The sequence below is a fragment of the Phyllostomus hastatus genome, unplaced genomic scaffold (genome assembly GCF_019186645.2).
Source record: "Phyllostomus hastatus isolate PE091 unplaced genomic scaffold, TTU_PhHast_1.1 phas_contig_312, whole genome shotgun sequence".
NCBI classification, from domain to species: domain Eukaryota; kingdom Metazoa; phylum Chordata; class Mammalia; order Chiroptera; family Phyllostomidae; genus Phyllostomus; species Phyllostomus hastatus.
The window spans coordinates 3,097,179-3,110,033 of NW_025333849.1; the positions used below are offsets into that span (position 1 = coordinate 3,097,179).

Consider the following 12,855-nt stretch of genomic DNA (forward strand, 5'->3'; position numbering starts at 1 on the left):
GAAAAAGAAGCAGAAAGCCTGAACAGACCAATAACAACAAAAGAAACTGAAGCAGTAATCAAAAAACTCCCAACACACAAAAGCCCTGGCCCAGATGGTTTCACAGGAGAATTCTACAAAGCATTTAAGGAAGAGCTAACCCCTATCCTTCACAGACTATTCCAAAAAATCCAAAAAGATGGGAGTCCACCAAACTCTTTTTATGAAGCCAACATCATCCTAATTCCAAAACCAGATAAAGACACAACAAAGAAAGAAAACTTCAGGCCAATATCAGTGATGAACATTGACGCTAAAATCCTCAACAAAATGCTGGCAAACCACATCCAACAATACATTAAAAAGATCATACACCATGACCAAGTGGGATTCATTCCAGGGATGCAAGGATGGTACAATATTCACAAGTCAGTAAAGGTAATACATCATATAAACAAAAGCAAAGACAAAAACCACATGATCATATCAATTGATGCAGAAAAAAGCATTTGATAAGGTACAGCACCCATTCATGATAAAAGGCACAACAACAACTCAACAAAGTGGGAATAGAGGGAGCATTCCTCAACATAATAAAGGCCATATATGAGAAACCTTCAGCCAACATCATACTCAATGGGCAAAAAATTAAAATCTTTTCCACTAAGATCAGGAACAAGCCAAGGCTGTCCACTTTCACCACTTCTATTCAATATAGTACTGGAAGTTTTAGCCACAGCAATGAGACAAGAAAAAGAAATAAAAGGCATCGAAATCGGAAAGGAGGAAACAAACCTTTCACTGTTTGCGGATGACATGGTAGTATACATGGAAAATCCTATAGACTCTACCAAAAAACTGTTTGACCTAATAAATGAATTTGGCACAACAGTGGGATACAAAGTCAATATCCAGAAATCAAAGGCATTTCTGTACACCAACAATGAAACAGCAGAAGCAGAGATCAAGGAAAAAAATCCCATTTGAAATAGCAAAAAAGAAAAAATAAAATATCTAGGAATAAACCTAAACAAAGAGGTAAAAGACCTGTGTTCAGAAAACTACATAACACTGAAGAAAGAAATCAAGGAAGACACAAACAAATGGAAACATATACCGTGTTCATGGATTGGAGGAATTAATATCATCAAAATGTCCATACTACCCAAAGCAATTTACACATTCAATGCAATTCCTATTAAAGTACCAATGGCCTATTTCACAGACATAGAACAAACACTTCAAAAATTTATATGGAATCATAAACGACCCTGAATAGCTGCTGCAATCTTGAGAAAGAAGAGTAGGAGGGATCACAATACCTGATACTAAACTATATTACAAGGCCACTGTAATCAAAACAGCCTGGTACTGGCATAAAAACAGGCGCATGGACCAATGGAACAGAACAGAGAGCCCAGAAATTAACCCCAGTCTCTATGGTCAATTAATATTTGACAAAGGGGCAGCAACATAAAATGGAGTAAAAATAACCTCTTCAACAAATGCTGTTGGGAGAACTGGACAGGTACATGCAAAGAAAATGAAACTGGAGCACAAACTTACACCATACACAAAAATAAATTCAAGGTGGATAAAAGACTTAAATATAAGCCACCATTTAAGTCACCATTATGGTGACATAAATAAAAGTCACCATTATGGTGACATAAATAAATGTCACCATTAAATTCCTAGAGGAGAACATAGGCAGGAAAATCTCACATATTTCATGGAGCAACATTTTTACTTATATGTCCCCCAGAGCAAGGGACATGAGGGAAAGAATAATCAATGGCACCTCATTAAAATAAAAAGCTTCTGCACAGTTGAAGAAAACTGGATCAAAATAAAAAGAGAACCAACTGTATGGGAAAACATATTTGCCAATGATATCTCAGACAAGGATTTAATCTCCAAAATATATAAAGAACTTACACGACTCCACTCTAAGAAGACAAGGAACCCAATTTAAAAATGGGCAAAGGACTTGAACAGACACTTCTCCAAGGAGGACATACAGAAAATCCAAAGACACATGAAAGGATGCTCAGTATTGCCAGCTATCAGAGGGATGCAAATTAAAACCACAGTGAGATACCACTTTACACCAGTCAGAATGGCCATCATAAACAAAGCAGCAAACAAGTGTTGGAGAGGTTGTGGAGAAAAGGGGACTTTAGTGCACTGCTGGTGGGACTGCAGACTGGTACAACCATTATGGAAAACTATGGAACTGCCTCAGAAAACCAAAAATGGATCTGCCTTTTGACCCAGCAATTCCACTGCTGGGATTATACCCTAAGAGCCCTTAAACACCAATCCAAAAGAACCTATGCACCCCAATGTTCATAGCAGCACAATTTACAATAGCTAAGTGCTGGAAGCACCTAGGTGCCCATCAGTAAATGAATGGATAGAAAACCTATGGTACATTTACACAATGGAATTCTATGCAGCAGAAAGAAAGAAGGAGCCCTTACCCTTGGCAACAGCATGGATGGAGCTGGAAAGCATTATGCTAAGTAAAATAAACCAGGCAATGAAAGACAAATACCATATGATCTCACCTTTGACAGGAACCTAAACAACAAAACAAAGAAACAAACAAAATATAGTGAAAGACACAGAAATAGAGGACAGGCTGACAGTGACCAGAGGGGAGAGAAGAGGGAATTTCAGGGGAGAATGGGAACGGTTTACGGGAACAAATATAAAGGACACATGGACAAAAACTAGGGAGGGTGGTGGAGATGGGAAGGAGGTGAGGAGGGATGGGTGGTTGAGCTGAAATAGGAGTAAAAGGCAGAAAACTGTACTTGAAGAATGATTAAAATAAAAAAATAATTTAAACAAAAATTTCAAAAACCCTACAAAGTGAAAAAGATGGGATTTTAGTGCTCTCCTGAAGCAGCCTTCTCAGGTACCCCAAAGTCAGTTTGATTTTACTTGTCTGATTTTCACAATTTCTTCCAGAGGCCAAGTGGCTATACTTCCTAAAGTGAGGGTGGTCTCAGTATTGCTGAAAAGCACCAGAGCCTTTGGCTGAAGGTCCACGTCCTGTTGGGCTACGTAGACAAATGGACCCGCGCCCTTGGGCTTTGTCGGAGTGCATTGCGTCCCAGGAGGTCAGAGAAGCATGGGAATGCTCTCTGTCACATAGTGTTGAGTGGCTCTGGCAGCAGCGACTGTAGCATAGTCCCATCCTCAGCGTTATACGTAGTGTAGTCCCCTTCCCTGGGGACATAATGCATAGTGTCGTCCCACACCCCTGCAGCTGTCTGCGTTGCTTCGTACCTCGCCCCATCCCGCAGTGTGGATGGTGGGAAGGAGAGAATTAAAAGTTCTGACAGGGTACTCTGAGAATAGTGTGGGCGTTCGCTCCGGGGCATTATGGGTATTTTAGCCCTCCTCCAATGAAACAGTGAATAGTGTAGTTCTGTGTCCCATGGCACTGTGGGTATTGTAGTTCCGCCCTGAAGCACTGTGGATAGCATACCTGCCAGTCCTACGGGCATTGCTTGGCTGGTGACCTCTTTCCGTGCTGGTGGTGAGCTAGGTTGGGATGGCTGCTGGCATCTGGGAAGGGCATTGAGGAAAACCAGGGAAGGGAGGGCTGGGAAGTGATGCTCAGGCTCCAGGTTCCTTGAGGTGTGATTTTTCAGGGTGGGGGCAGAGAGCCTAGGTCCTGTCGCGTTGAGGCTGGGCATAACTAGGGTGATTTGGGGAACAGGAACACCCCAGCTTGAAGCAGGCGTCCCCACAGCTGTGGACGTGTGGCTGGGGTTTTCTACCTGGGTATTCATGGGGACGCTCAGCTGGTGGCCCATGGTGCCCAGCATGGTGATAGAGGAGCTGCTTGCCTCCGAGGACCGCGGTTTGAGGGGAAAGCACTGGCTTGCAGACTTAAGCTAGGGGTGGTGGTGGGGCTGAAGCGGCTGGGGCCAAGCAATTAGGATCAGAGCATTGGGGAATTTGGAAGGCCTGGTGGAGTCAGTATTCCAGGTGCGTGGGGTGTCCCTGCGTCGGTACTGGCTCCGGGCCCTTGCAAAAGCCCCTGGTAGAGTAAGTGGAATGGGACTAGAGTAAGCAGACCGGGAACTTTCCCCAAGCCCCGCGGGGCTGCTGGCTGACTCTATGAATTTCTGGGAGTGAAGGTCAGGGTAAGACGTCTAAACTTAAGCTCTTACTAACTTTCATTATGAAAACATTTTCATTACTTCTAGGTTATGAAAACGTAGAAGTAACCATGAGGTTCCATGGATTCATTGCTCTGATTTATTACTTATCAATGAGAACCTGTACTTTCCCCCAAAATCTGCATGTGTGTATCTCTTTGGGCACTATCTCTATCCAGAAGCTTATGCCAGGCCTGCATTAGAATCCCTGTCTCCGTAGGGAAAGTTGAAATCCAGGTGTGCCTCTTTCTCACTGAAGCTGTCATCAGTGTGGAAAGAAGTAAACTTGTGTCTAGTACATGCTAAGTGCTTGGTAACTTACTTTGTGTTTTTATTAAACTTCATAGGCAAATAGAAGATGATGGCATGTGGGGTATTAGCTTGTAAGCTTGTTCTAAAACCCATACCCTGACTCTGTAGGGATGTAGAACCTTCTTATTTCTGATACTTCAGTGAAAAGGACCCCAGCTGCAGGCTTGGGGGTTTCCTGCCTGCCTTCCGGACTGGGAGAGAATCCTTAGGCTGGAGATGCTTTCCTCTGCTCAAGTCTGCCCTGGAGCCCCTCATGCCCCGCCCCCCTCCAATATCCAGAGGGATTGCCTGTTAGGGTGGGGAGAACTCCTAAGGGTCTGGCAGCCCCCTCTTAGATAGGCAACACTTCCATATGTTCCTGTGATATCTTTGCTCATAATGGAGGTGGAGGGTGCATTGCTTTGCTTGTCTTTGGTATCTTGAGTGTAGTATTCCCCTCTGGGCTCAGAGCTGCAGGTGGTTTCCCTGGGGCTTCCCAACATCTTCAGGGAACTCCCAGCTGTATTCTTAGGGCCTCTGAGCCCTGGCAATAGAAAGGTGATGAAAAGTAGTGTGTATATGTATGTATATATGAGGTCTGTCCAGAAAAAGTCCAGCCATTATTAATATAATGAGAATAGTTTGTGTGACATCAGTATAACCTGGCAGCCAAGGAGAGTGGACTGGAATGCACATGTGTGAACAATGATGAGTTCACTGGACTAGTCAGTGGGGGCAGTAGATGCCGTTGAGTGAGTGTGTATACTGTGTGGCCATCACATTCAATATGACTGAGTGAGTAGATCAATGAATCTGCATCACATTTTGAGTTAAACTTGAACATTCCTCTGTGGAAACTTTGGATGATTCAGAAGGCTGCAGCTATAAGCAACTGGTGATTAGCAGCTTCGTCTCAACAATGCACCTGCTCATACATCATGTCTTGTGTAGAGTATTTTTGTGAAACATCAAATCACCCGGGTGACTCATCCCTTCTACAGCCCAGATTTGGTGCCCTACGACTTCTGGCTTTTCCCAAAACCGAAATCACCTTTCAAGGGAAAGAAATTTTAGACCGTTGATGAGGTTCAAGAAAAATGTTGGGGCAGCTGATGTCGATTGGGAGAACTGTGTGAGGTCCCAAGATGCCTGCTTTGAAAGGGACTGAAGTATCATTGTCCTATATACAGTGTTTCTTGTATCTTGTATCTTCAGTAAATGTCTCTGTTTTTCATAGTACATGGATGGCTACTTTCTGGACAGACCTCATATGCATATATTTATCCTTACTCGAGGACATGGTTATTGAGTTTTAAAGTGAGAACAGAAGAAGGGAAGGAAAGAGAGGGAAAGAAACATTGATTCGTTGTCTCTTCTAAGCTCCCTGACTGGGGAACAAATCTCAGCTTGTGCCCTGATTGGGAATCGAACATGCAATTTTCCAGTTTACAGGAGACTCCAACCAAGTAAGCCACATTGGTCAGGGCAAGAGAAGTAATGGTTAAGATCAGTAGTCCTTTGTTGGTGGTGTGCCTTCTGTGTACCACCATAGTTTATTTCCTCAGCCATCTTTGTACCTTTTGTAGTAGAATTCTTACATTATAGAGAGGGAAATGGTACAGGAACTTTGGAGCTAACTGTTCTTTAACTTTGAAAGTTTTAATGAAAATTTAAAATGAGTTGTTCTATATTTCAAGTTTGTCTCATGTATCTAATGCTGGTGAAGATAAAACATTTGTTCACTTTCTCCTGATCCTTTGTCCTAGCCCCTAATGTCATTAACTTCTGTTGACTTTAATGACACCAACAGACTGTCTAGTGTTTGTAGTTTATCCCCTCTCCTTTTACATTTTTTCCCTACTTTTGGAGGTATGAAGGGAGATGGCTTTCAAATTTGAAATTTTGAAAATTTAACAAATACAGCTAAAAGTAGTGAGAATACTGTAAGAGCACCCATGTGCCCCTTGCTCAGCTTCAGCAAATGTCAACATTCTGTTCTTCCTTTTATTTTTCTCTACTGAAGTATCTTGCAGCAAATCTCAGAAAACATTTTATGTGTAAATATACTTCAGTGTGCATCTCTTTAGAATAATGACTTTAAAGAAAACAATCTTTATATCACATATATGTATATATATCCAGCAAAATTAACTCAAATTCATTAGTGTTATCTAATTCAGGCTGTTTTCAATTTCCACAGTTGTCACAAACTGCCTTGCTACAGTTCAAAGCCTGCTCTCAACATCCCAGGTTGTGGAGGACAATATGGGGAATTCTGCCATCTGAATCTCACCTTGGCTCTTTTCACCCATTCTGGGCTTTGTTAATGGCAGGGTTGTCCCTGTTGACACATACTGCATGACCTCAGGGGCATGCCTCCTGGAGGTTTCCAGATTTCCCACTAATCTGATGAGCTGTTAAGTCTTGTCAAGTTTTGCTCCTCTCCTCCTTTCTCCTCCCTTTATGTTAGCTCAGAACATTGTCGTTCCCCATGTTCTAGTTCATTTTCTTCTTATAAAAAGGTCCTCCTGTCTTGTGGACTCTGAAGTCAGACTTTAAGGCTCCACTACACTAGTACTGACTCTATGACCCTGGGCATCTGCCTGCATTCTATGTCTCTTCTCATCTGTAAAATAGAGCTAATAGCAATGTCAAGGTTGAGATGTGGAAATGTGATCTTCAGAAGGGGTTAGGGTGCCTGACAAACAAGTGGGTGCTCAGGGAGAGTACTTTGTGGTGATAATGATTATCCATTCTCAACTGTCCCCTAAACAGCCTTTCCAGAGTCATTTTCATCCTTCACTCCAACTGGACTCTGGTTTACAGCCACGTGGGAATCTATTCCAATCAATCCATGCAGTTTTTCCCCCTCAGAGCTTTATGTTTCACACATTCATCCTTGTTAACTAGCTTAGATGTTTCTCTAGTGAAAAGATTTCTGAGTGCTGTCTGAAAGAATAAGTCCCAGAGCACTTGTACATAAGGACGTCAGGGCTAGCTTGGTGCATCCCAACTGTCTGATTATCTCACTGGTGTTGAGATGGTTTTTTGAGGAACAAGTACCTTGTCTGACTCCTGGCTCCTTCTGGGTGACTGCTTAGCACCCTGATGTGAGGATATTAGGGGTTGTACTTTCTGCCTGAAAAATGACATTTGTGGGGGGAGTGATGGGATCTCAGGTGGGAAGGGGTTAGGACTGTTACTAGAGATGGCCATGGGTGGCAGATAATAGATGTGGATCTTGTTCTGTGGTCAGTGAGACCCACTGCAAGTTTTGTCCAGAAGGGGATCATGATTTCTTCCCGTTTTTAACCTCATCTCTGCTCCCCTTTATAATGAAAGTAATCAGGAGGGAGTTGTCTACGCTTGATAAATACAGTTTTGCTCCACTGAATCTCTATTTAATTTCCAGATATTTTGGGATTGTGTTTTTGACAACTTATTGTCACTAATTTCTGATTTAATTCTATTTAGAACAAAGAATGTACAATATCAGTCTGTAAGCTGGAAGTTATTTCATGGTCTAATGTATACAGTGTCTTGGTGAATGTGCCTTGAGCCCCAGAATAGAATCCATTCTGCAGCTGTTGGGTATTCTAATACTATGTTTGGTCAAGTTGCTTGATTGTTACATTTAGGTGTTTTATTTCCTTATGATTCATTTTTTTATCAATTTATTTAGCAATAGTTTCATCATTTTACCAATTACTGTGATGGCATTTAATTCTACTGGGATTGTGGAATTTTATGTTTTTCTACTAAATCTGGTTTTATTTTCTTCATGTACTTTCAAGCACTGTTATAAAAGGCACATACATTTACCTTTGGTATATTTTTTGATGAATCAACCCTTTTATTATCATGAAACATCTCTTTGTGCCTCTGGTAATATTTTTGTTTTGAAATATACTTTGTCTGGTATATTGCCACTCCAATCTTATGTTTACTGTGTCTTTTTCCATCCGTTTTCCTTGAGCTGACCTGTGTCTATATTTAGAATGTTCTTTTTAAAAAAAGATTTTATTTATTTTTAGAGAGAGGGAAAGGGAGGGAGAGAGAGGGGTAGAGAAACATCAGTGTGTGGCTGCTTCTCACACACCCTCAACTGGGGACCTGGCCCTGGCCGGCAACCCAGGCATGTGCTCTGACTGGGAATCTAACCTGTGACCCTTTGGTTTGCAGGCTGGCACTCAGTCCACCGAGCCACACCAGCCAGGGCTAAACGGTGCTTCTTGTAGATGGCTTGCTTTTTTTTATCCAGTCTGACAATCTATGCCTTTTCAATTAATTGGTGGGTTTATTTCATGTAATTATCAATATGGCTAGATTATGTCCCTATTTTTATTGTTTGCATTTTATTTGCCTCTTCTGTTTTTTGTTCCCGTTACTACTCCTGCCTTCTTTGGTCAATGTATTACATTTTGGAATTCCATTTACTGTATTTTTTGGACTATAAGGTAGACCCGCCCCCCCCAATTTGGGAGGAATAATGGTTGTTAGTGCTGCTGTTGAGTTCTGTTAACATTTACATTGGTGAAATATTATGTTATTTATGTTATTAAACATTTTACCACATTTTTTGCTGCAAATTTTTTTCCTAGTTTCCTCTAAAACCTAGATGCATCTTATGGTCCGAAAAATACAGTAATTTAATTACCACTTAACCATAGTGCTTTGCATTTTTACTTTTTATTTTTAGTGGTTGCTCTAGGTATGACAATATACTGTATTTTGCTATGTATAATGCGCTCCCATTTGTAATGAGCACCCACGTTTTTGGCCCAAACTTTCAGGAAAAAAATCTAATTTTAATTTTTTAAATTCAGTTATTTATTTATATTTAGAAACAAAACCGATTATCATATTCCTTGGTATTATTTTGCATACAGATGTCATTATTGTGTTCTAGACTTACCCTTTTAATGCATAAGCATAAATAAAAGAATTAAAAACATTTATATTGATACAAAATTAGTACTATCCATGTATAATACACGTCCTCATTTTTCCCTAAGAAATTTGTGCCAAGAAGTGTGCTTTATACATGGCAAAATACAGTACATCCATAACGTTTCACAGCCTACTTAGAGTTAATATTATATTAGTTCATGTAAAAAGAGGAATCTTGCAATCCTTATTTACAGGTTTCCATTTAGCATCATTTTTCTTTAGCTTAATGAAGCAGACCACTTCCTGTAGGGCAACTCTGCTGGCAATAAATTCTCTTGGTTCTCTCATTATTCTGGGGTAATTTGGAAAATTCTGTGTCATAGAATTGTTAGGCATTATAGGAAACTGCTTTACAGTTTCCAATCATCACTGTGTAATTTTACACTTCTGCAAGCATTGTAAAGATGTTGTATTTTCTTTAATCCATTTTAGTTGATACAAAGTTTATTAAGTTGATCTGTTTTTTTACTTCTTTTCCAATCTTTATTTATTTTAATTATTTTCTTTCACTTTTGACATTATTTATATCTCCTGTTCAAAACTTCCATAGAGCTGGTGAGATCAGACATCCTTGCCTTCTTCCTGATTTGGGGGAATTCATTCAGCATTTTATCATTAAGTATGGTATTAGCTCTCTGTATTTTTTAAATGCTTATTTATTTAGTTGAGACATTTCCTTCTATTACTATAGTTTGCTGTGAGTTTTTAATCATGCATGACCATTGAATTTTGTTATGTTTTTTTCTGCATCTATTGAGGTGATTTTTCTCCTTTATTCTGTTAATGAAAATAATTATGTCGATTGGTTTATATATTATTTTCTTATTTTTATGTTTTACAGTTGTTCCAGTTATTTCTCTCTTTACCCCCTAGTCTCAGCTTGCCCCACATTTCCATAGTCATTCCTAACCCCATTGTCCATGGCTGTGGGTCCTTCATATATATATTCCTTGACTAATCCTTCACCTTCTTTCAAACACTCCCCCTCTCCCTCTACTCTCTACCACTGTCAGTCTGTTCTGATTCTGTGCCTCTGATTCTATTTTCATAATTAGGTTATTTTGTTCATTAGATTCCTCTTATAAGTTAGATCATATGGCATTTGTCTTTCACCTGGTGGCTTATTTCACTTAGCATGAGAGCCTCCAGTTCCATCCATGCTGTCATAAAAGGTAGGAGTTCCTTCTTTCGGCTGCATAGTATTCCATTGTGTAAATGTAGCATACTTTTATTGTCTACTCATCTACTGATTGATGAGCACTTAGGCTGTTTCCAACTCTTGGCTATTGTAAATATCACCGCTATGAACATAGGGGTGCATAAGTTCTTTTGAATTGGTGTTTCAGGGTTCTTAGGGTATATACCCAGGAGTAAAATTGCTGGGTCAAAAGGCAGTTACATTTTTAGTTTTTTTAGGAAATTCCATACTATTTTCCACAGTGGCTGTGCCAGTCTGCTTTTCCACCAACAGTGTTCTAGGGTTCCCTTTCTGCCACATGTTTGCCAGCACTTGTTTGTTGATTTATTAATGATAGCCATTCTGACCAGTGTGACGTGGTATCTCATTGTGTTTTAAATTTGCATCTCTCTGCTGGCTAATGACATTGAACATCTTTTCATGTGTCTCTGGATCCTCTGTGTATCCTTGGAGAAGTGTCTGTTCAGGTCCTTTGCCCGTTTTTAATTGGATTGTTTGTCTTCATGGTGTTGAGTCATATGATTTCTTTATATATTTTGGAGAGCAAACCCTTGTCTAAGGTGTCATGGGAAATATATTTTCCCATGTGGTTGGCCTCCTTTTCATTTTGCTGATGTTTTCTTTAGTTGTACAGAAACTTTTAATTGAATGTAGTCCCATTTGTTTAGTCTTTCCTTTATATCCCTTGCTCTAGGGGACATATTGATGAAAATATTATTTCATGGAATATCTGAAATTTTCCTGCATATGTTCTCCTCTAGGACTTTTATGGTGTCACAACTTATATTTAAGTCTTCTATCCACCTTGAATTTATTTTTGTGTATGGTGTAAGATGGTGATCAAGTTTCATTTTTTTGCATGCAGCTGTCCAGTTCTCCCAACACCATTTATTGAAGAGGTTATTTTTACTCCATTTCATGCTTCTGCCCCCTTTGTCAAATATTAATTGACCACAGAGACATAAGTTTATTTCTTGGCTCTCTGTTCTGTTTCATTGGTCTATGTGTCTGTTCTTATGCTGGTACCAGACTGTTTTGATTACTATGGCCTTATAATACAGTTTGCTTTCGGGTATTGTGATCCCCCCTACTTTGTTCTTCTTTATCAAAATTGCTGCAGCTATTCAGAGTCATTTATGGTTCAATATAAAATTTTGAAATGTTTGTTCTGTATCTGTGAAATATGCCAGTGGTACTTTAATAGGGACTGCATTGAATCTATAAATTGCTTTGGGTGGTATGGCCATTTTGATGATGTTAATTCTTCCAATCCATGAGCATGGTGCATGCTTCCATTTGTTTGTGTCTTCCTTAATTTATTTCTTCAGTGTTGTGTAGTTTTGTGAGTAGAGGTCTTTCATCTCCTTGGTTAGGTTTATTCTTAGGTACTTTTTTTTGTTGTTGCTATATCAACTGGGATTTTTTCTCCTGATTTTTGTTTCAGATATTTCCATTGTTGGTGTACAAAAATGCCTGCAATTTCTGAGTATTGACTTTGTTCCTGCTGTTTTCCCAAATTCACTTGTTAAGTCTAGTAGTTTTTTGCTGGAGTCTATAGGGTTTTCTAGGTACACTATTATGTCATCTGCAAACAATGACAATTTTACTTCCTCCTTTTCAATTTGTATGTCTTTTATTTCTTTTCTTGACTGATAACTGTCAAAAACTTCCAGTACTATGTTGCATAGTTGTGGGGAAAGCGGACACCCTTGTCTTCTTCCTGATCTTAGTGGGAAAGGATTTAGTTTTTGCCCATTGATTATGATGTTGGCTGTAGGTCTCTTTATGATATATGACCTTTACTATGTTGAGGAATGCCCCCTCTACTGCCACTTTGCTAAGTGTTTTAATCATAAATGGGTGCTGTACTGTATCATATGCTTTTTCTGCACCTATTGATATAATCATGTGATTTTTGTCTTTCCTTTTGTGTATGTGATGTATTACATTTATTAGTTTGTGAATATTATACTATCCCTTGTATCCCTGGGATGAATCCCACTTGATTATGGTGTATGATCTTTTTAATGTATAGCTGGATGCGGTCTGCCAGTATTTTGTTGAGGATTTTATTGTCTATGTTCATCAGTGATATTGGTCTGTAGTTTTCTTTGTTGTGTCTTTATCTGTTTTGGGGGATAGGATAATGCTGGCCTCATAAAAAGAGTTTTGGAGTTTTTCCTCTTCTTGAATTTTTTGGAATAGTTTGAGAATGATTGGGGTTAGCTCTTCCCTGAATGTTTTTTAAAATTCTCCTGT

General features: G+C 39.6%; 1 protein-coding gene across 1 annotated transcript in view; it reads left to right on the forward strand.

Annotated features, from left to right (window-relative positions):
• Positions 1–12,855, forward strand: part of ZNF169 (zinc finger protein 169) — a 78,875-nt gene that overhangs the window by 3,708 nt on the left and 62,312 nt on the right. The window contains 1 exon segment of the mRNA XM_045839812.1: positions 3,518–3,529. Coding sequence (XP_045695768.1) covers positions 3,518–3,529 — 12 coding nt within the window.